Source organism: Tauraco erythrolophus, chromosome 25 (assembly GCF_009769465.1).
Source record: "Tauraco erythrolophus isolate bTauEry1 chromosome 25, bTauEry1.pri, whole genome shotgun sequence".
Taxonomy (NCBI): Eukaryota; Metazoa; Chordata; class Aves; order Musophagiformes; family Musophagidae; genus Tauraco; species Tauraco erythrolophus.
Genome location: NC_141489.1, coordinates 500,151 through 523,523, shown reverse-complemented (window position 1 = coordinate 523,523; position 23,373 = coordinate 500,151). Strand labels below are relative to the sequence as shown.

Below are 23,373 nucleotides of genomic sequence, written 5' to 3'. Positions count from 1 at the left end.
GTCTCCTCTCCTGTCCCCCTTCACCAGGGCAGGGACCTGCCCCCTCCCCAACACACGTGAAACCCAGAGCTTTTGTGTTACAAAAATATTCCGTGCTTTATTTACTCTGTGGTAGAAAAATAACATGGCCAGGGCCCCGGAGCTTCTCCATCAGGGCGAGGGGAGAGGCAGGAGGGGACAGAGGGCTCCGCTCCCCCCAAACCAGCCACGCTGCCCAGGTGCCCGTGCTGGATGCCCCCACACCCTGCCTCCCTCGTGCTGCACTGGCTCCGGAGCGGGATGTTGAGGCCAGGAGCCAGCGAGGCTCCCACATCCTTGAGGAGGAGATGAGGTCCAGGTGCGGACCCTACTGCTGTGGAGCAGAGCGCCAGCACAGAGCAGTGGGGAGCCCCAGCTGACCCCCCCTGCGCCCAGCGTGCCCACAGCCCCTGGGAATGGAGCCACAGGGCAGGACTAGAAGGCGACACGTACGTTCTTAGTGACGACTGCGAAAGCGAAGGCGAGGCCGGATGCCCGGCCCCCGCCCCAAGCAGCCCCTCGGCGGGCAGCGGGGCAGCTCCGGGGCCGGCGCTTGCAGAAGCGGAAAGCCGAAGCTGGGCCTCTTAAAAGGAACATACAGGAAAACCATGCGACAAATCCGCTGCCGTTTATACAAGGGCATAAACACCAAAGAGCCGGACGTCAGCCTGCGTTTCGGGGCAGCACAGAGCAAATCTCCGGGGCAGGGCCCACCCGCCGCCCCCCTGGCACAGAGACACGAACACAGCACAGTCCCGCAGCGCCGGGGCTGGGGGGGGGGGGGGAGCCGGGCAGCCGCCCGTCACGACTGGGCGTGGGGGATCCACTGACTGTCCATGGGGCGCCGCAGGAGCAGCTCCTCCACGTGCCTCGCCACGTCCATGGTGTCGTCCAGGTCAAAGTCACCTTCGGGGTCCAGGACGGTGTCAGGGCTGTGGGAGGCAGCGGGTGAGAGCGGGGAGGGGGGAAGCAGCCGCGGTGGGACAGGGACAGGGGATGCAATACCTACTTCTGGGTGTACATGTTGTAATGGGGCTGGGAGCAGACGGCGGGCGAGGGAGCCTGGTCCATGTAGGTGGCCCCTCCAGGGGCAGAATCACCTGATGCACTGACAAACCTGGGGGGACGGGGGGCTCATGAGCACTGACACAGGATGCGATGGGCTCCCGCGGAGTGAAGTCATGCTCCGGGAATTCCCACTGCTTCCAACGGGCATCTTCTGAGGCTGGAGGGGTGCAGGCAGGAGACCCAAACCCCACACCCACGACAGCGATGATCTGTGAGGTCCCCAGCCCCCTGGGCGGCAGCACGGCGAGGGGGGGCATTCACCCTTCCGAGGACACACCACGGGCTCCTTGACCCCTAGCACCAGCTCAGCAACGATGTGGCCTTTGGCAGTGCCAGAGCCAGTGAGCCATGGGACGATGGGACACTAGGGATGCCACCGTGGGACAACACAGGGTCTGCGTTCAAGGTCAGACTTACTCTGGCACCACTTGCTTGATCTGTGGCTTCACGTATCCATCCACGGCTTTAGCTAGAGGAAAGCAGGCAGCACTAAGGCCCGGAGCTGCTGGCACGTGCCACAAGCCTGCGGTGGGGCTGGGGGCTCACGCACGGCCGGCTGCAGAGCCCCACGGGGCTGGAGCGGTCCCGGGGCGGAGGGGTGCTGTGAGCCCGGGCTCCACCCTGGTCGGATGCATGAAGGAGAGGGACGCGCGTGGGGTGAAGGGGCAGCACTACCTGGCGTGGACTCACAGAGAACCGGCGTGTAGTACTTGGAGAAGACCTCGTCCTTGGGCCGGTCAGGGAACACGTAGATGAGGTAACTGAGGTCCCCGAGGCGGTCGGCCAGGGAGCGGATGGAGAAGTCCCTGGTGGTGAAAGGCATCAGGTTCCAGAACATCCTCTCAGCTGGAAGACAAGAGCAAGGACTGCGGTGACGCCCGGAGCTGGCAGCAGCTCCTGGCCCTGCTCCGCGAGATCACGTGGGAGGTGATGGTGTTCCCCACGCTGCATCCCTCCCCTGGCAACGTTTTGGGACAAAATGCAAGTGGCCAGAAAACAGGATCAGGCAGGAGGGACCGCGAACCTGAGGCAGGTCTGTCCTCACCAGGCACACGGGGGTAGGTCCCCCCCGGCGAGGACAGACCGCGGGGTCCAGGTGCGACAGGAGGTGCCGGAGGAGCAGCACGAACCCCGCGGGCAGGAGAACCGAGTCCCAGGGGGTGCCAGCCCCTGGCACACACTCACAGGAGTCAAACTTCCACGCGATGGTGATGCCGCCGATCTCCGAGTCGCTGAATCGCAGGAGGAAGGTCCCGTCGGGCTTGTTGATGAGCAGGTCGTGGGCCTGCTGCTTGTTGACGAAGCCCAGGATGGCCCTAGGGCAGAGCAGGGGGGTGAGGGGCAGGGGGCTGGGGGGGCAGGGGGTCCAGGGGGGGCAGGGGAGGCTTTTACCCATCATTCCAGTGCGGCTTCAGATGCTTCTTCAGCACCTCCATGACCCCGTCAAACCACTGCCAGAAGGTGTAATTCCTCCCGGGCAGGTTTTCCTGTTAAATCTCCAGAAAATGAGCACTCCAGCCCCACGGCCGCTGTTAAACAACGCGAGCGTTCGGCGCCGCCACGGAGACTCAGGGACTGGGATGGCAGGACGGCTGCCAGCACTGCCAGGCCAGGCACGGGTCAGCATGGCACAGCCACGGGGCAGCACCAGCGGTGCCTGTCCGAGGACGCAGACCCCGTTTGTGGGCCCCGTGTCTCCCCACGTCCCCCCAGGCAAAGGCGACGACTCCTCCCGCCCTGCCGCGGCCAACGGCCATCTCGTTTTCGTGCCACTCCAGCGAGAAACAGCTCCGTGCCTCATCCAGCCCCCCGGCACGGGCACTGGCACCGCAGGCGTAGCCAAGCCCCTGTCCTAGAGCACAGTGGGACCCCGGGGTGCCGCAACTGCCCTGGCACAGAGCCCAGCACAGAGTCCGGTGCACTCACCCGGTTGAACTGGGACCAAGACACCGTGGTGCTGCTGTAGTCCTCCAGGTGGGAGCTGGTGCTGTTGAAGAGCTTCTGTGCCAGGAACACCAAGTTCTCCTTGGTCAGCCCGCGGCTGCTCTGCACCTCCGCCTTGAACTTCATGTTGAGCGCCTCGCAGAGCTGCGGCCACTGCACCTTGTCGGGCACAGCGAAGGGCACGCGGCCCTGGAGGGGCACGGAGCAGGGTCAGCACTGAGCTCTGCCTGCCACCTCCCAGCACTTCCCCAGAGACGGTGCCCAACTCCCGCAGCCCCCCAGGGCGGATGGGGCCCATTGTGCCCCACCGTGGCACTGGCACTCACAGGCTCGGCGAAGGCATTGTCCCAGAGCACGGTGGCCGTGGCGTTGTTGTCCTGGCTCCCGTGCACGATCACCACCACAGGCAGGGACAGGGTCTGCCAGGGGGAAGGAGACCCGGATGGGATGTGGGACACTGCAGAAGCATCGTCCACAGGCACCCCTGGGCCACCCAGTCCAGCCCTACATCTGTGGGCACGGTGCCCATGGCTCGCCCAGGCCCTGCAGGGAGGATGTGGCCAGTGGCTTTACCTTCACCTGGAAGACCAGCTCGTTGCCACCGACACTGAACTGTGACTCGAAGAGGATGGTGAACTTCTCCTCCGTCACGGACTCGGCCCCGCGGCGGTCTGAGCGCTTGATCCGCTTCAGGGACTGCGGGGACGTGAGGGGTGAGCATGGGGGGACAGGTGGGGACGTGGGGGAACACCGGGGTGAACACAGGGGGGATGCAACACAGTGGGGACAGGAGGGGTGAACACAGCAGGACAAGAGGGGGGGCACGAGGGGGGGGCCAGCAGAGCTCACCATGTTGCGGAAGTGTGCGCTGAGCGTCCCAGTGGCCTGGTGATACTCCATCACGCAGCAGTTGTTGAGGATCTCCCCACTGCTCTCGCTGCCGCGGAATGAACAGGGTTGGGGGACCACGAGGGCTGGGCGCCTGTGCAGGGCACAGCCCCCCCCGCACCCCCCACTCCAGCTCCTCCTCCCCACCGCCCTGGCAGCCCCAGCCCCCCGGGCATTACTTGCGGGTGCTCTCGTTCTTCAGCAGGGCCTTGGCTTGCTGCTCGCTGATGATGGTGGCCTTCACCTGGGGGGGGTTCATGTGCACGTTCAGCTTCCCCCCCACCAGGAGCCGCACGGTGGCTGCGAACTTGGTCTGTGTCTTCAGCACCTGGGGGGGCTGCTTCTCGATGATGAAGGTGCTGGGGGGAGCATGGGGATCAGGGGCGGGCAGGACAAACAGCCCCAGCCCGGCCCCCCGCCCCACCAGTGCCTCAGCTGACCCGGACCCCCACCTCTACCTGGTCACCAGGGCAGAGATGATGTCGGTGATGGTGCTGTTCAGCTCCGACAGCATCTCCTCCACCGGGCCCGGGATTGGCAGCTGCTGGCACAGGTGCTCAGCCCGGCGGATCTGCTGCCGGTTCTGCCAGATGATCTCCGCCAGCTTCTCACACCTGGGGAGAGCAGGGCTCAGCGCCGTGCCCGGGCTCTGCGTCCCGTCCCACCCGGCACGGCCAGTGCCCGCACCCACCAGGTCTGCAGAACGTCCAGGGTGCCCTCGGGGGGACCCCCGTTCCCCGCCAGCTGCTGCCGACGCTTCCACTGGATCAGCTCATCGTCCAGGATGGTCGTTTGCTGCTTGCGCAGCAGCTGCAGCGTCTTCTGGTGCTTCTCGGCCAGGTCCTGCGAGGCGGGACGGCGTCACGGGGCGTGGGGCCGGCGGCGCAGCCGGCACGGGGCCGGGGCAGCGGCACTCACCACGCGGTACTGCTGTAGTGTCTGAGCTTCCCGGTGCAGCCAGGCCTCCAGCGACGCCTTCTTCTGCTGCAGCGTCGTCTCCCGCGACAGGCGCTCCTGGGGACCCAGCTGGGAGAGCTGGGAGAACTGGGCTGGAGGACAGGGCATGGCATTAGGGCCAGCACTGCCAGCACCCCAGCCCCGTCACCCCCCAGCCCCCCACCCACCTTGGAGGCGCATGTTCTCCTGGTACTGGATGATGAAGTACTCCTGCGTCTGCTGCAGCTTCTTCAGCTCGTTCTCCGAGTCCTGCGTGATGAGCCGCAGCTCCTCGAAGGTCTGGTTGATCTGCAGGTGCTTCTGGGACATGGCGTCCACCAGGGAGCCGGCAGGTGACGGGCTCTGTAGGGGCACGGGGAGCGCTCAGCACGGCAAGGGGACCCTTCCTGTCCCCCTGGGTGCTGGGGGCAGTGGGGACCCAGAGCACCCGCCGCCTCAGGGCTGTTCCCACGACCCCTGCGCTGGAGACCCTGAGCATCACCGCCTCGGCGGGACCCGCTCCCTCGCCCCGCACAAGGTGGACGCCCCGTGGCCCCCGCTCACGTTGTTGGCCTCCTGCACCAGCCGCTGCTCGTGGTAGAGGATGTGCCGGATGCAGCGCACCAGCTCCATGGGGCACCGGTCGTACGTGTTCTGCAGGGAGAGCACAGCCTGAGCCAGGCATGGGGCAGGGACCCCCCGCGGCACCACAGCCCCTGCCCGTGGCCCCCCACTCGCCTGCAGCTGCGTGGCATAGTGCCCCAGCTTGATCTTCAGCAGGAACCCATCTTCGCCCACTTGGTGGTCGGCCTTTTTCTGCAGCTCCTGGATCAGCCCCTCCAGCAGCTGCGTCGCCTTCACGTTCTCCTGGGGGTTGTCGAGGTCGATGGAGTCCCTGTGAGTGCAGAGCAGTTGGCGGCGTCACAGCGGCATCACGGTGGCCCCAGCCCCACGCAGGGGCTCCTGGCAGAGGGGGGGCACCTGCTGGCACCGGGGAACCCGCTGACCTACCACGCCTGGCTCTCGATCCACTGCGACAGGTAGTGCCGCACCTCGATGGGGAAGTGCTGCCCGTAGAGCGCCTGCATCTGCCGCAGGGCTTCGCCCTGGAGCTGCTGCGCCTGGATCCACACCGCCATGGCTCACCACCTGCACCAAGACGGGCACGTCAGGGCACCGCCGCCGGGCACGGCGCGGCACCGCGCGCGGGGATCTGGCCCCGGCTGCCCCCGCCAGCCCTTTGCGGGAGCCTCCGGGTTCTCCGGTGCTGCCGAAGCCGCCTCCGGCTGCCAAAGGAAGGGGTGTGCAGGGGCGGGCAACCCCAGCTCTGAGTCACCCCCTCTTTTCTGGGAAGAGCCCTGGGAGGGTGCAGGGCCGTGAACGCGCCTCCGTGCCGCCTCTCCACATGGTACTCATTTCCCCTCGCTGCGCCGCGGGATCGCGGCCATCGCCGGCCACGCAGATGAGGAAACGGGGCCGGGGGGAGGGCCGGTGAGAAATCCAGGGTGACGCAGAGCGGAGGCCCCCTCTGTGCTCGCCCCGGCTCCTGCCCACACCCTGGCAGCACCGATGGGCAGAGCAGCCCCGGCGGCACTGCAGGCCCCGGTGGGTCCCCAGCGCCATGGCCACCGCGTGCCCCGTGCACCAGCGCTGCAGAGGAGACGCCGGCCAGAGCGCGGAGCTTCCCAAAGCAAGTTTTGGGGCGGCTCTGGCTCCTCGCAGGAGCGTCGCCAGATCCCACTCGCCATGCGACTCCGGCGCCGTGGCTCACACGGGGCAGCCACGGCGGGCGGGGAGAAAGGACAGCCGGGGATGGCACCTATAAAAAGCCAGAGTGTCCCCTGCCGCGGTGACATCTGCGGCGTGGTGGGGCCTGGAAAAACACCCCGATGGTTGCGGCTTTGGGGATGACGTGGGAGGGCCTGGGGGGCTTGTGGCCGCGCCGAGCCGAGGGCACAGCAATAAACAGCATTTACACACACTCACACCCGAACGCCTGGCACTCGTTTTGTGCAGAGGTGCCGGGCAGAGGCGCGACGCCTCGGGCTGCGTCCCCGGGCCGGGTGCCCGGGACAGGATCCAGCTACGGCACTGGCCGGTGAAAAGCAAAGGGAGGCAGGGACCGTGCCGGCGGGGGCCGTGCCTGCCTCCCACCCAACGCTTTGGTCAGCCTCAGAAAAGCCCGGTGGCCCACAGGGCTCCGTAAGCAGCCGGTGCCATCCCGCGGGCAGGGGCACACGCGGGGGCAGCGCACCGGGGGACAACGGCAGCAGCAGGTCCAAGTGGAGCAGCCGCAGCCGGAGCCCCGCGGGAAGAGGAACAATAACTGAAAGTTGGCTAAAAATGATTTTTTCCCCTATAAAAAGGGAGGAACGTTTCCACATTCACAGAAATCACCGAGTTGGAAGTCCTGCCAGCAAGGAGGGGCCTAAGGACCCGTAAAAACGCAGGCACGGAGGGGAAGGGAAGGCAGGACGGCCAACGCAGGACGCGCGGTTAGAAACCACGGACACCCGGTAAGGGGCATCGGTGAGAAGCGCTGCCCCAGCAAAGCCGAGGAGAGTGGCCACGGCCGTGCCGGTGCCACCATGCCAGAGTTCCCAGAGCAGCGGGGACGTCTGCGCAGACACAGAGCAAACAGCCGCTGCCCTGGCGATCAAGAAAATGGTGATCTCTTCCCATCTCGCGGTGACAAAACACTTCCTATTCCACTCCAGCGTGTTGTTAAGCAACGAGTCTGGGGCTGCTGCTGCGGTGAGCCGGCAGACACCGTGCTCAGCCGGTGATGGCCTGGGAGCAGGAGCGCGAGCGTCGCTGCCGGGGTGCCCGGCAGGTGAGCCGGCGTCACATCAGCCTTTGCGAGGGCACCGACAGTGGCGTGGCTCACCTAGCCGGTGCCCCGACCGAAGGCAGGGCAGTCCCCGGGGCCGTGCCACCCCGGCAGATCAGTCCGCCCCAAAAAAAACACTCATGCCAGGCTTGGACACGACCTCCATGGGCATCATCAATGCTACGGCGGGCGTTTCTCCAAGCAACTCATTTTCTGTGTCTCACCCATGGTCTGACAAACCAAACCTCCCCAAGCGTCTCGGCACAAGTCACCGGTGCCGCCTGCCATGAGCAGATGAGGCCTTCTGGCCATGAGACCCGGCAAGGCTGTGGCAACAGCTCCACTTTGGCACGTGGTACAGCAGCACAGTCCCACCACGCAGCCAGAGCTGCTGGTCCTTCCCGGTAACCCTGTGCTCCTGCACCTGGCCAGCTGCTGGCAGCCAGTGCCCTGGCTTGGCCGGTGCCCAGCACCACACTCCTCACGGCACTGCCAGCTGCCCTGGGTGATGCCCGCAGGGACCTGCTCGGAGCCTTGGGACAGTTTTGCCCCCACACCCAGGGACCAACTCCCTCCTCGCACTCCCCCCGCCAGCGCATCGCCCCAGTCTCACAGCCGCCTGGCTCAGGAAACCTCGGCATGTTCGGGTGGCCACGACCCGCTCCGACCCACCGGCGTTCACCCACCCCCCGCACCATCCCCAGCCCACCCACCACGGCTCTCGCTGCGGCTCCCACGCCCCGGCAGGGACGGGCAGCACTGCTGCAGCGCCACGCATTGCCACGGGTCAGCCGTGCCGCAGCCGCCGGCCACGCGCTCCAACAACTGCAAGAGACGGATAATTGCAGTGGTTTAAGCTACTTTGCATTTACTCGCTGGCAGCGAGCTACAACCCACCCGCTACCGCAGCTCGGTTAACCAGCAGCAACTCAACAAGCCACAGCAACGCGCTCACCGGTGACTTCTCGCCTGCGAAGCGGCGCACGCGGCAGCTTCCCAGAGGTAGGACAAGAACATGGAGAGGGACCCCGGCCTCGTGGGGACAGCGCGGGCAGGAGGGGGAAGACGCCGGCGGTCATTGCTTCTGCATCCGACAGCCCCGCTCCTGGCTGCTGGTGGGGTGGCACCACCGAACCGGCAGCAAAATGGGTGAAATCCACCCAAAAGGGGCTCTCAGAGGGCCAGAGGCAGCGGGAGGGGAGAGGATGGGCAGGGGGCAGCTGGCAGCACCGCTGAGGCCATGGGCACAGGGGATCCCCACACCCACACTGGGGATGAGCCACAGCGGCAGCCCTGGGGGCAGGAGTGGTGGCACCTCCCGGCAGCCGGCCGGTGCCAGTGACCGGTGATGAGCAGCAGGAAAGCCAGAGCACGTCCGCGGGAAGACAAAAGGAGGGAAATGCCTCACAGGGCGAGGCCGGCAGTGGCGCCTTCCCATGTGCCGCGGGCACGGCAAAGCCCAAACATGGGCAGCACCAGCCCGGGCACCGGCGCACGCACCGCTGCAGGATGCTCACCGCACGCAGCCACCCCGGTGACCTCCTCATGGGTAGGACACCCCAGCCTTGGTGCTGGCACCTGACTGCAGCCCTTCGCCCAGTCCCATGCCCAGCAGGGGCCGAGAGCCAGGCAACACCCTGGGGGGGCCACGGCAAAGGGCTCCGGCCGTAACCCCCCAGCTCCCGCGCGCCTGCCCCACGCGGCCTCAACACTGCCCTTGGCCCGTCGCTCTCCTGGCCCGGGGGTCTCGGCGGCAGCGTCCTCCCCTGGGCAGGGGCATGGCGCTGCAGGCAGCAATGCTGCGCCTGCTGCAGCTGCCGCCTCCCGCCGCGGTAAACACACGGACACGTGGTTCCTCGGCACCTCCGGGAGCCCGTGATCACTTCCAGGTCAGAGCCAGCCTCGCTCGCGGCTGCAGGGCTGGAACCCCCATGCCTCGCAGCGGGTGCTGCCAGGGGGTCCGGCCCTGCCCTGGCCAGTGCCGCTCATGCCCCCTGCGGTCCCAGCAGGAGGGCATCCTGCGTCCCCCAAAGAGACCCAGCCACTGCGCCCCACATCCTGACCCGCAGCTGGGGGCACAGAGGGCTCCGCACCCCCCGAGGGGGCCCACAGTCCTGTCCCAGCCAGGGGCTCCCACATGCGCAGGCTTGGCCGGGCCAGCAGAGCCCCATGCTTGGCACAGCCCCGGCTCCTGCAGGGCACAGGAACCGCAGCCCTGGCTCGGTGCAGGGTGCCTCGTCCCACAGCCACACTCACCCAGGGTCGGGCACCACTGCCCCACGCACCGCTCCGGCGTCCTGGCCCAGGGCAGCCCGGCTGCGGCTCTGGGCAGGCGCTGCCAGCACAGCCGGGCTCCCGGGGCGCCGTTCCGCAGGCTGTGTGCTACAGGAAGGAGCGGAGAGCAGCTATTTCCTTCCAAAATGTCAGCTGCTGCGCAGGGCAGCCAGCCCCGGGCTGCCGGTGGCTTCCTCCGCCACCACTGCACGCGTGTGCCCACCGAGGGAGTGGGGCTGGCACCCCCTCCGCGCTCAGCCCTGCGCTCCTCCCCAGAGCCAGAGCCGGGCACAGACTCTGCCCTCAGTGGGTCAGTGGGTCTGAGCCCCCCTGAGCCCCCAGGGATGGGACCCCAGGGACTGAGGCAGGAGCTCTGCATGGGGGGAGACGGGACAGGCTCACCTGCACCCCCCGTCTCCGCTCACATGCCCCTGGCACACAGCACTGGGGCAGCGACCGCACCAGTAACACCAGCGTGCCAGTGAGCAGCCCACAGACACCCAGCCCTGCTCGGAGCTGCCAGCCAGGGCTGGTGGGCACCGGGATGCAGTGGAGCCAGCGCAGAGGGTGCTGGTGCTGGGCATGGAGCGACTCACCCGCTTCACGCCCGCCTGTGGTTTCCAGCTCTCGGCTGGGAGGCGGCAGTGCCCGCCGGGCGCGGGAGGTGAGCTCCTTCTAGAAGCACAGTGCTTTGATGGGTTTTGTTTGCCTCCTGCAGAAGAGCAGCGGCAGCCGACAGCTTCGCCCCAGCGGCAGCCAACCGCCCCAGCCCGCCGGAGCCCCCAGCCCACGCTGGAAAGTGCCGGGGCCCGGCGAGTGGGGCCACGAGCCGTGGGGCTCACGGAAGAGGCACGGCCAGCTCTGGAAACACAATGTGCCCCTCACTGCGGGCAGGGGCGACCGGCCCCACAGCCGGCAGACAGAGCCCAAACTGGCAGTGCCGGGACCAGCCGGGCTTCCTGGCAGCTTTGGGAGCCAAAAATGGAGAACTCGCACCATTACAGGAACAAGGAAACCCCACGCGTGGCCTGACACTGTCCGGGGAGAAACCAGACCCACGGGCTGGTGGAGATGGCCCCGCCGGGGACTGGCACTGCCACACAGGTGCCAGGGAAACTGGGTGCTGGGGGCTGCCTGCAGCTCAGCTCCCGCCGTGGGCCTGGGGCTGTACCTGCCCGCTGGCGTCTGTCACCCTCGGGAAAGGTTTTTCTCCCTTCTTCAGATTTTCCCTTCTGACCACAGAGGCCCAGAAACCTGCGTCAAACCAAAACCACCAAAATACCCACCAAAATCCCAGCAAAATCCCTCAAATCCAGGGGCTGCAACCAAGAGAGAAAACCAGCCCAGTGCACCAACAGCTGCCCCGGTGCCGCTCTGGCCAGATACAGGCGCTGCCGCTGTGCCAGGGGGATTCCCTCGAATGCCGAGCACGGGGCAGGACTGGCACCAGCAGGACCTGGGTCCTCACGGCAGAGCGGGGGGGCCACGGTTACACTGCACCCCCCCCAGCTGAGCTCACCCCAGCCCCCCCTGGCCCCATCCCTCAGGGTCTCCCCAGCGAGACGAGCCTGCCCTGCCGTACAGGGCACTGGGCGCCCAGGACCCCCAGCCCAGCCCCAGCACAACGAGCTGGCTGTGCCGGACCCCGTGCGGGCTGCGCCGAAGGCTGCGGCTGCTCGGGAACACCAGGGGCCTGTCTCGGGACCGGGCAGAGCGTGGCAGCGCAGCACAGGCAGCCTGCCCTCTCGGACAGATCTGGGCAGCCAGCGCTGGAGCAGGAGCCACGTGCTGGTGGGCAGGATGCACCATGCAGCCTCACCGGCAGAGCCAAGTGCCCACCCAGCCCCTGTGGGCACGAGTCCGGTGTGGATCCTGCGAGACGCTGGCTGCGGGGAGCTCAGTCTCCGCCAGCGCCAGTGCCACCCCTGCCGTGAGCCCACAGACAGGATTAGGGAGGCTGGGGCAGAGCTTTAATTACTGCCAGCTCCCTGGGGCCAAGCAGCCGAATTAACTGGCTGCGGCGCTGGTGTGGCAGGGAGCTGCCGGCTCCATCACTCCAGGGTCCTGGGGCTTCCCCCAGGCTCACTGGGGGGATCCCGGAGCAGCTGCCCACCGTAGCATCGTGGCTCCAGGCACCAGCCCTCGCCCGGGTGGGGATGCACAGCTGCCACGTGCCAGGTATTTTTGCTCCACAACACTACCAACCCACCCCAACCCGCTGTGACCCCGCGGAGGGTGCAGCCCCCAGGGACTCACACTCCACCCTCGTGCCCGCTCCAGCACAGCAGGGAGGGTCCAGCTCCGGTCCCCGTCCTCCATCCCAGGAGGGAAGAGGCATCGCCCCAGACATGGCACCAGGGAAGGGCACGGAGGTGACAGGATCCTGCGACCCCCAAGAACGGGGCGGCAGCTTCAGGCGTAGGATCCAGCCAGGCAGATCGGAGACAAGGGAGAAGTCCCCGCGCCCAGGGAGAAGCCAGACAGTTCATCCTTGTGCTGCCCCTTCCAACAAACCAGTCACCTCCCAGGGACCCCGCAGGCGCCCTGGGATCCCGTGCCAGCCCCCAGCACCGAGGCTGCCTCCAGCACAGCCCTGGGCTCGCTGCTAATCCCCGCTCAGACCAGCACCAGCCCAGGAGGGACGGGCCGGTCAGAAGGACCTGAGGATTAAGCTCATTTCAGCGTCGAATTAGTCCCGATTGGGGTCTGGAGACACAATTTCATTTTATCTGCCGCGCTCCAGCGAGTGCACACAATCGCGCTAATCCAGCCGCCGGCCAGGCTGGATTTGCAGAGCAGGACCCAGGCAGGCCGGGGGCGACGCGGGCAGCACAGGCACCGGCTGCACCGCTCCAGCCGCATCCATCCCCCTCTGGCGCGCGAGTTCTCCGCGGGTGCAGGGGAGATGGTGCAGGAGCCTTCCCGCTGCCAGCACGGCCATCCCAGGGGAGCAGCCCAGCCTGCACGCCATGGCACGGGCACCTGGGGCAGGACAGGGACAGATGGTGAGCAGGGACAGGCAGAGGGACACTGGCACAGCGAGGGCACCCACTGCCCTGTCCGACCATGCTGTGAGCACAGGGTACGTGCCGGACCAACCGCGCAGCCGCTGCCGGGAGGGCAAGCCCTCACACCTTGGTCTTCAAGAGCAAACACCGAGCACGGGCTCCGATCCCCCGGAGCTGCCCCTGCACCCCTCGTGCCCTTCGCTGGGTTCGCCCCCCAGCAGCCGCAGCAGCCCCATGCAGGGAGATGCTCTTGCACCAAGTCAGCAGAGCAGAAGGGAAAGAGGGTAAAGCTTTGCCTTCGGAAGAGGGGGCATGGAAACACCCCCGCGATGCCGGCAGGAACGGGACTAGTCAGAATGGGAATAAGAAACACAAAACACCGACGGTTTATGCAACAAAATTCTCATCCAGAGCGGGTTAACCTCACAGTCAAACCTGGCAGGGGTTAGACGCGGTGTTCATCCCCAATGCACACAAACGTGCCCAGGGAGGAGAGCTGGATTTCAGCTTTCCTCACCGGGGACAGGCTCCGCAGCCCCAGGAGCAGCGGCAGCTGCGGGCGATGCCAGGGCAGAGCAGAGCCCAGCACCCCACCGAAGGGTTTCCAAAAGGCTTGGGTGACTAACAGGCTATAAACGGCGTGTGCCGGGCCAGGGCAGCTATGCCACCCAGAGCTGCAGCCCGAGCGCGCCAGGGCCGCACGCTAACACCACCAAATAGGACAGAGATCACTTTACAGTTGTTTCAGCCAGTGCGAGGGGCTCGGATACGCCGCAAGCAAGAGCTGTCTCTTTCCCTGATAGAAGTTCTGCAGCCAGCCATCGAGCGAAAGGGACAAAGAGCCAGACAGAGCCCGCACCTGGCACTCAGCCGCTTGGCGGCCACGGCTGTGCCGATGCCACGCCGGCTCTTTGAGCTCTGCCCCAGCACCAGGCTTTTCCCTGATTCCCTCCCTGGCAGAGCTGCACTATAAACCAGCATTTACATCTCATAACAACAGGAAGACATGAAGTTGCACCAAAAATAGAGATTGCAAAACTCACCAGTGACTGAACAGGGAGCGAGTCGTGACCATGTTACGGTTCGGCTCTACCACCGTGGCCACCCAAGCCTGGCAAGAAGCTGCACGGCAGCACGTCGCACCCCGGCTTGGTGGGAAGCATGAGCTGGCACCAGGGGAAACGCTGGGCAAGACGCTGTGAGCAGCCAGCGCTCCCGGCCCCTCTGGTGCAGCCAGATGGGTGGATTCTGCTTTATCAGCAACTCAGCTCAGCCCTATCGGCCAGGAAGCCGTGTTCGCATGTGTGCCTCCCCCTCGACGTTTCCCAACGCGGCAGGAGAAGCGGTTCACGGCAGCCTACCTTTTATCAGCCAGCAGATGTTGCTAGAACTGTTGCTGCATGTAAAATTCAGGCATGCCCAGCGCTGCTTGGATCCCTGCACCCGCCACGCGGTGCCAGGGTAAACACCCCCGCCCCCTTCCTCTCGGGATCAAAACACTTGGGGGTTGCAAAATAGACACCCCATGAAAGGAAAGGCATGCCACAGAAACATTACAGCTGTCGAGGCTACTTCTCCCGGAGCATGCCGGAGCCCCAGAGCCAGCAGGCGGCAAAGTCTCCCAGGCCAGAGCTGCCTGTGTGGCCACAGAGCCAAACCCTGACCCGTCCTGGTGAGGCAGGGACCGGTGAGCCCCCAGCACACACCGCCCCACACCGGCTCCCCTGCCACAGGCACCACCACAGTGCGTTTGGCCCCATTACATGGAGGCTGCTCCAAGGACAGCACCCATGGCTGCGCGGTAGGAAGCCAGCAGCCACCGCAGCCCCACCGGGCAGCGAGACTGTGGCCCCCTGCACAGGCATCCAAGGGATGCCAATGGGAGGGAGGTCCTGCTCCACCCACATGTCGTCCTGCTGTGCCCAGGCTCCTGCTGGCTGCCCAGGGCTGCCGCAAAGCCAGTTGAGTGCAGCCTGGCTTACAGTAATTCCTTGCAAACCAGAAAGTCATTTCCCAGCTGACGGGCTGCTTTACTGTACTCAGCGCAGCACAGTCACCGCTCGCCGCCCCACCGCCCACGCCGTGGAGGGGTACAAGGAGCAGGGATTTTTTGCAAGCAGAGTGTCGGGGTTTTGCTATCACTTGAGAGAGCGCTGGGAAACCCCACGGTGGAGATCTCACAGCCACTCTGGAGCCAGCACTTCCCCTGCAGTGAGAGGGGAAGGTCCCTCCTGAGGCTCCGTGCAACCCTTGCCGAGCATCCCTGGTTGCAGCTCCCTGTCCCCAGAGCCAGTGCCAGCATCTCTCATCCTGCCCCAAAGCATCGGCCTCAGGACAAGGCAGGTGCACCAAAGCTGGTGAGGTGGCTCCAATGACAACTGCCAGGGGGGCAAACACCCCCTGAGGGAGGACGCAGAGTGGGTGACGGCCACCCATTGCGCCGTGTTCCCAGCCCAGCTCTCCCACATCCCCAGGTACAGCCTTTTGGCACCTCTTGACCTGCACTGGAGCTCCCTCCTCCACGTGGCTGCACACGTGGCATGCCATGGCCCTCCCTGGCCCCGGGGACAAGCCCCACTCTCCAGGGACAGTTATAAAACCCAAGGAGATGGTCTTCACCCCGCTGTGCAGCACCTCGGGGACCTGGAGCCACAACAGGTTGGGCTGCGATCCTGACAGCTTCAGGAGAACCAGGGATTGCTGCAGCCATCCGTGGGCAGGTGACCCCGACAGCCCCAATGCCTCCCCCTCTCCCAGAGCCACACAGATGGGGCACAGCCAGGCTCGTTGCGGGGCCACAAGCAAACCACTCTCCAGCACAGGATCGCTGCGCTGCTGCAAACGCGTCAAAGCACGATGGCAAACCTCAGCTCGAAATCACCGAGAGCGCCGCAATGGCATCCAGCCCTTCTGCACCAGCGCAGGGCTGTGCTCCCCACGATGGGCACAGAGCCTTCCTCCCAAAGACGGGGTGCGAGGGAGAGAGGGGCAAAGCTCCTGCAGTGCAGGGTTGGTTCCCTGGTACCCACAGTGGTGAACAGGCTCTCCAGGTCATCCCACGGTGCATGTGCCAACTGCCTCCGTGGACGCTGGCGGCCTCGGCTCGCGCAGCTCCGACCGCAGCCACGAGTGCCGCTAGGGCCACTGGGCTGGCCACAGGAAACTGGCAGGGTGAGCCAGCCCGGGGCCAGGAGCGTCCTGCTGCAACAAGGCGACCCACGCTGCAGGGACTTCGTGTGCTGCATCCCTGTCACGGGCGAGCCACGTGGCCCTGCCCCACGCTGCAGCTCTGCCACGGCAGCGCCAAGCCCCACGTCCCTTGGCCACGCACCCCAACAACCACGGACAAACCGCCCCTTGTCACCGCCTGCCCCCTGCCCTGTGCCACGGGACCCCCGAGCACCGCCGGGTCACACCAGCAAACGGTCCCGGCTCCGCGCTGCAGCTGACACCGGAGCCGTCCCCGCCGTCGGTGGCTCAGGCGAAGGCAGCGCCGGGAGCCCCCGGCACCGCCCGCACCCACCGCCCGCGCGAACTGGGCCCCGGAGCCACTCGGCATCGCGGTGCGGAGCTGGCGGGACGCGGCCCGGCAGGAGCCCGGTGGCGGCGGCGCAGAGCCCCGACAGCCCCGTACCCCGGCGGGCAGGTGGCCGCCGCTCCCCGGGCTCGCAGCCACCCGGCCGCGCGCCCCGGCCAACGCGCGAGCTGGGTGAAAGGACACCGGGCGCTGCAGCGTGTCCCCCCCCCCGCCCGGGTGTCACCGCTCCCGCCTCGCACCGGGGAACGTTTTCCATCCGCTGCCCGGCAGCGCAGAGCCGCCGCCGAGCGACATCCCCGCTCCCGCCGCGCTGCCCCGGCCCGGTGCGCTGCCGGCGGCGGGACCCCCGCCTGCCCGGGGCTGGGGCTCGGGCCCGTTTCGACGGTTCCCCCGCGGCCGCCGCTCAGGCGGGGCCCGGCCCAGGGCGGCGACGGGAACCGGCCCCGCTCCGCCGGGCGACGAGCGCCCCCGTCCCGGGCACCGGGACGGCCCCGCCGCCCGCCCCGGCCCGCGCAGCTGCTGCGCAAAGTCCGCCCCTCCGGGAAGCGCCGCGCCGGGGGGCGGCCCCGCTCGCTGCCCGTGCCCCTGCCCGGCCCCTCCGCCCGCACCGAGGCCGCGGGCCCGGCCGGCGCCACCGCAGCGCCCCGCGCCCGGCCCCGCCGACGAGCTGCGCCCGCCCGGGAGTTACGAAACACTCAAAATATTTACCGACGGGCGGAGGACGGAGCAGTGGCGCGCCCCAGGCCCCGGCCGCCTCCGCCGCAGGTGCCCCCGGCCCCGCCGCCCCCTTGCCTGCCTACGGCCGCGGAAAGCGAAAGCGGTCCCGGTCGCGGTCCCGGTCCCGGTGGCGATGGCGGCCCCGCGCCCGCTCCTACCTGCGGCCGCGGCGGCGGCTGCGGCTCCGCTGCTCCGGCGGCTCTCGGCGCTCGGCTCCGCCGCCGCTCTGCCCCCTCCGGCCCCCGCCGCCGCCGCCGCCCGGCCTGGCCCGCGCGGCAACCGCCCCCCCGCGGCACCGCCCCCCGCCCGCCCCCGCCGTGCCACCGGCACCGGGTAACGGCACCGGGCACCGGGCACGGGCAGAGCCCGAAGCAGTTGCAGGCTTCAGCACGGGCTATGGCAGGGCACAAACTGGCACCGGATTTTGACTCCAGGTACCGGGGAAGCCCAAAGCAGCACCGGGCGTTGGTGCTGGGCACGGGGGTGCCTAAACCGCTACCGGGCGTTGGCACCAGCCGGAGCCTGCACCGGTACCAGGAACTGGCACAGGACCCTCGCACCTGGGGGATCCCACACTGGCACTGGCACTGGGAGGAGCTCACTGCAGCACTGGCACCAGGATTGCAACCCACGCACCAGGCATGGCCAGGATCCCCCATGGGCACCGAGACGCCGTCTGCACCTCTCCCTTCTCCCTCATCCTCCCCGGTCCCCCAGGTCTCTGGCCATTTCCCCATTGCCACCATCGCTGCCCACGGGACAGGCTCTTGCCCCGCAGCCGCCCACCCACCCGCTGTGTGCCAGCCTCTGCGGCACATCGCGGACAGCCGCTGGGCTGCGGCGAAGGTGTGAACGCTGCCTGTTGTACCTACTAATGGTTCCTTTGTGCCGCGCTGCCTGCAGGCCTCGGCGGCCTCCCGCTCGTGCTGAGCCTCTCCGGGCAGAGCCTGCGCACGCTCCCACTCCCGGGTAGAACGGGTTTCCCGTGGGAGCCATGTGGGCCCTGCCAGGGGTTGCACGTGAGTACGAGGAGACAAAGGAAATCCCATCCCAAGCACGGGATGAGTAATGCCGCTGCCCTGGCTCCCTCCGGCTCCGCAGGCTTCGTCCCTTCCTGTAACAGCCACGGGCACGTGGGGACGTGCCGCCCCAGGGCTGCTCCAGTGGCTCAGGCTGGGCGCCCCGGGAAAGGCTCCCCTCGGCTGGGGGGCACCAGTGCAGCAGCCACGAGCCACCTCCCGACGAGAGGGTCCCGTCAGGTTTCCTTAATCGGGGTGCAGCACCGGGCCACCGGCCCTGGCAGGATTTGGGTGGTGCCGCAGCCAAAGACAGAGGCCGTTGTGGGATGGGAGCACCGGCCTGGCATCACAGGGTCCATGGGGTTTATCAGCTCTCGCCAAGCACCTGCTGTGCCAGACCTGGGCTCCCCACGTGCGCCTGTGGGGTTCCCCAGACCCCGGTGGCTGCCTGGGAGGTGTTTGGTGTTGGGGGGGCAGCTGTGCAAGAGCCCCTTGGGCTGGTTTTCTCATGGCTGCTGTCACCTTTCCCTGTTTGGGGGACGCCTTGGTTCTCCTTACAGCTTGTGGGGGACGTGGCACCGTGCGCCTGTGGGGTTCCCTCACCGCTACTGTGCCAGGCAGCCGCACGCATGGCTGCGGGGGTGCCTTGTGCTCACTCTGGCCAGCGATTGCACCAGCTCCTCCATGGCAAACGAGCTCAGCTGCCCCGTTGGGATACAGATGCCCTCTCCCGTTGCAGTCCCTGGGCTGATGCCATGAGGCTGCTTGCACGGCCGGGGTCCACACCGCAGCCGGGTCTCCAGCGCTACCGCAGCCTCCGGCACCAATGGGGCGAGGATACTGGGAGCGAAGGCAGGGAATGGGCACCAGTGCAACTCCCTCTCCTGAGCTGCCACATCCCCCACAAGCTGTAAGGAGAACCAAGGCTTCCCCCAAACAGGGTAAGGTGACAGCAGCCATAAGAAACCAGCCCGAGGGGCTCTTGCACAGCTGCCCCCCCAACACCAAACACCTCCCAGGCAGCCCTGGCACCTCAGGGCAATGGGGCACCCCAGGTGACGGGGCACCCCGGGCAGAAAGCGGCTGCTGCGTGGCGAGAGAGAGAGGCGGCTGGGCAGGAAGCAATTCTGGGTGTGCTCATTTCTGCTTGAGCGCTCTCGCCAGCCGCATGGGATCTCCTGGGCTTTCACTTTCGTTACCATTTAATCTTCTGCGGCCTGAAAAAAACTCTGGAGGGAAATTCAACGGACACATGGTGCCGTCCCGCTCTGGCCTGGGAGAAGCGTGGATAACCCCTGCCCAGGGCTGGTGAGCACCCAGTGCCAGCCCTGCGAAGCTGGGAGAGACGGGCTCGGCTCTTGCGCTGGGCCAGGATGGTTCTCAGGACAGTTAATGCACCAGCAACTGCGAATCACTCAGCATTTGTGCAAGAGCACAGTCCCACGTTCTCACCTCTCCTTTTTTTTAAATCTATTGCTCTTGTATTAAAGCCTTCCTCTTCCCTTCGGGAGCGTGCAGCCGTGGGAGCCGGCTGGCGGGGAAGCGAGCCCAGGGGACAGCGCTGCGAGCCCCGAAAGCCAGGGCCGGAGCAGGAACATGGCAGGAGGCCCAGGGACCCTTGCCCAGCCAGCAAAGCCACAGCCTGCCCTGGGTTCCACGGCCTTTGTGGCTGTGCTGCCCCGATGGACACCTCCAAACCGCCCTTCTCCAGCTCCAGCTCCTCACTGCCTGGCCCAGCTCCACGTGTCCAAGAGATGAATATCTGGGTGCCAGGGCACCACCCCAGCACCTGCTCCCATGCAAATGCCAGCCACAACCGGTGCTTTTTGGCTCACTTCCTCCCTTCCAGCACTCACGGAGTGCCCAGAGCAGCCCGGATGAACGAGACAGCCTGGGGGGGACGAGTGGTTCCAGCCAAAGCAGCTCCCAGCTCCCATCAAATGTCGTCGCCAGCACACGGACACGCAGGAGGCATCTTGCGCACACGGGGCTGACACATCACTGCTGAGCCACTGCCAGGACAGTCCTGGCTGCCGTTCCCAGCGCTCCCGCAGCGCTCCAGACCTCATGGGGAGGTGAGCTGGGACCCTGGCGAGCCAAGGACGGGCACCCAGCATGGGGCCAGCATCTCCCACACTGTCTTTTCCATGAAGACAAAGGAAATCGGCGAAAGGACGGCACTGCCTGCCCCCCCTGCCTTGGCCGGGGCCGCTCACGCTCCAGCCAGTTGCACCACGCAGACACGCGGCTTTCACAATCCCCGGCCCACATAACCCATCGACACAGTCATCCAGGCACTGGCTGCTCCAGCTGAGAAAATCAAGGTCACACACAATATCTGCAGCTGCTGGGCCTCCGGCCGGGCACAGCGGGTCCAGGCAGTTCTGGAGGGTCCCAGAGATGTGGCGCTCCCCGTGCCAGAGACCCGCATGGCCACAGGTGCTCGGGAGAGATGGAAAAAGGACACGAAACATCCTCTGTTTCCTCTCCCCTTCCGTCCAACTTCTCCCTCCTCTTTTTGGTAGGAAGGGAAAAAAAAAGGGAGGAAGAAATTGGTGATGGGAGAGAAAGTGGAGAGTGCTCCATGCTGAGAGGGCAAACGGAATCGAATCAAATCAGAGTTTCATTTCAAACAGATCCCAAGCAAAATTCTGAGCTGGTTAGTGAGGATGTTACCCACAAAAGTCTTCCTTTTTGGAGGGAGAAAGGGAATGAGGGAACAGTGGCTGCAGCAGTAAACCATGAGGACCTGCTCTGGCACTGCCCTGGTGATGCTCTGGCACTGTCCCAGCGATGCCCCGGCAGCAGCGGCTGCACTGGTGGTGGCTCTGGGGGATGAGGGGGCCGCATCGGACCCTCCCAGCAACAGGCAGCCCCAGGATCTGTCCTGGCAGGCCGGACTCTGCAAACACCAGAGGAGGTTCCTGGGCACGGCCAGTGTCCCCCCCTTTGCCATCTCGCCTGGCTCCGTGCCGGTGCAGAGCAGCCAGACCCTGCCATGAGAGAGACGGCGCTGGGGCAGTGCATCAGCATCCAGGGGATCTAACGGGCGACACTGGCACCTCTGGGCAGGCAGGAAAGGTGGATTTTCCAGCCAACCGAGCACAGCAAAGTGCCCGAGCCCGCTCACAGCCCCAGCAAGCTCCCGGTGCTGCTGGGTCCCTGCTCTCACTGGGACCTCTCTGTGTTGGTACTCAGGAAGTCTCAAAAAGCCTCTGGGAAGGTAAACAGCGTCCAGGCTGAGCTGCAGCCAAACACTTTGTCATCTCAGATGAGCTCAACAGGATGCTGAGTGACGCTGCACATTCAGGGGAGAGAGGGAGCACGGGGCTTCGTAATTGATTTCCTAGAAAATTGCCTCTGTGTTTGGAGCGGGAGCACGAGGAGCGCAGGCAGAGCGGCCTTCTTCTCTACGTGGCATCTCGAGGGTCTTAATTATTTCTCAGGAGTGGAAGCATTTATTTAGGCAGCTGCCGGAGAGGTCCCAAGGCTGTTGCCCTCCCTCCCCAAAGCCCTCCCAGCACGTCCCGTACACGAGGCTCCTCCGCATCGCTCTCTGCCGCTCCCGGGACGGGCAGAGCACAGGGCTCAGCCAAAGAGCAAACGTGCCGACCGCATCACCTGCGGGCAGGACGCAGCCTCTGCTCCGTCCCCTCGAGCTTATCCGTGAGGCCGGAGGTCCTGCCGAGGACCCCAGCCTCGACGCGGCCCTGCTTGGGGTCCCACGCAGTCCCACATCTGTGCTGGGGCCAGAAAACCCCGTTGCGATACTCCAGCCCAGCTAACGCAAACCAGATGAATCCCCAAATTAGTCACAGCTTCATGTTTTCCCACCCAGTTTCAAAAGCGCAGCGAGGGCGAAGCTTCGGCGAGGCCGTGCTGGCGCTGCGAACCTGCGGCTCTTGGCACGGCGCCCTCCTGCCCACCCCGGCGGCCCCAAGCCCCTTCTGCTCCGGGTGCCGGCGCCCGCGGGCAGGGACTGTGTCACGGGCTCGGCCACGAGCTCACCGAGCTGCAGCCATCCCCCCCACAGCAGGTTTCCCAGCACTGGAGCTGCTCCCGGGTCTCTGGCCAGCACCTTCCCCGGCTCCTTGCCCCTGGCAGCATTTGCTCCCCACGTTCTCTGCAGAGCGGAGCAGGCTGGAGCGCCTCGGGCAGCAGCAAAGACCCCCGGCCATTGCCTTGTGGTCCCACTCCCCAGGGCAGCCATGGATCTGCCCCTGCCACAGCTGCCCCGGAGGAAGGTGCTGTCCTGGTGCCCGCGTGCAGCTCAGCCCCATTTCCCTAACATGGGCCATAAATCTCCCTCCGGGGACAGAAGGATACACCCGGTGCTGCCAAAGCCGGGGTGGCTGCTGGGTGCAGGGAATGGCCTGCCCATGCCACGATGGCCCTGCCATCCCTCAGGAACTGGGCATGACGCAGAGGAGTCAGACCGGAGCCGGCCAGGCTATTTCTGCTGCTGCCAAGGGATGTGAAGGGAAATCCCACGGGAGAACCAGCCCAGATGGGCCCCGTAGGGTTCTGACCCCACCGGGAGGGAGGAGATGCAAGACCCCAGGGAGGGAAGAGGCTGCTTGCGGAGGGCAGGGACAGCGGCTGGCCAGGGGCTGGAGCGGGCAGCACAGACCCAGCCAGCCCGCGGGCAGCGCGCGGCTCAGAGCCGATGTGCAGGGGAAAGCTGGGGGCACCCGGGAAGTTCGTCACTGTTGGAAGCTCGTCACCGGTGCAGGCTCGGCCCCGTGGCGCCTTGTGCCAGTGGGAGGGGAGGAGACCTGCTCCAGGAAAAACCTAGGAAATAGCATTTTGTCCAAGGGGGAATTTCCACAGGAAACCTCTGCTTCCAGCCGCTCGGATACGGCTGGGAACGACCTCAGCAAACGCTCAGTCTCAGCAGCCAACAAGCGTTACTGCCCCGGCAAAGGCTCTTTGTTCCCCCACATCATTCATCCAGTTCGGAGAAAACAGCCGGGTTTCTGCCTGCTGAAAAACATGAGGAAATAATGCCAGCCGGGGCTGCCACAGGAACCGGAGCCCCCTGGCAGCACGGGCAGGGCCCAGCCGGGACCGAGGACACGAGCGTCTCACGCCCTCTGCGGCACTGCAGGGCTGGGGCTGGCTGTGGGGGCATCA

At 66.3% G+C, this 23,373-nt stretch overlaps 1 protein-coding gene across 3 annotated transcripts; it reads right to left on the bottom strand.

Moving 5' to 3' along the window:
- Positions 1–799: 799 nt before the first annotated feature.
- Positions 800–17,404, bottom strand: LOC147526897 (signal transducer and activator of transcription 5B). 3 transcript variants are annotated; one of them, XM_086626395.1, is made up of 19 exons: positions 17,380–17,404; positions 5,866–6,003; positions 5,593–5,749; positions 5,419–5,508; positions 5,043–5,217; positions 4,837–4,967; positions 4,610–4,761; positions 4,377–4,532; positions 4,098–4,277; positions 3,880–3,967; positions 3,604–3,726; positions 3,357–3,449; positions 3,013–3,219; positions 2,479–2,573; positions 2,272–2,402; positions 1,762–1,932; positions 1,504–1,555; positions 1,028–1,135; positions 800–950 (listed from the first exon to the last, which is right to left on the bottom strand). In XM_086626395.1, the coding sequence occupies exons 2-19, from the start codon at positions 5,991–5,993 to the stop codon at positions 821–823; spliced, it is 2,367 nt and encodes a 788-aa protein (XP_086482521.1). In that variant the 5' UTR covers positions 5,994–6,003; positions 17,380–17,404; the 3' UTR covers positions 800–820. The 3 variants fall into 3 exon arrangements, with proteins under 3 accessions (XP_086482521.1, XP_086482520.1, XP_086482522.1); XM_086626394.1 differs by lacking the exon at positions 17,380–17,404 and adding an exon at positions 14,010–14,166; XM_086626396.1 differs by lacking the exon at positions 17,380–17,404 and adding an exon at positions 14,010–14,166 and having other exon boundaries at positions 1,777–1,932.
- Positions 17,405–23,373: the final 5,969 nt, after the last annotated feature.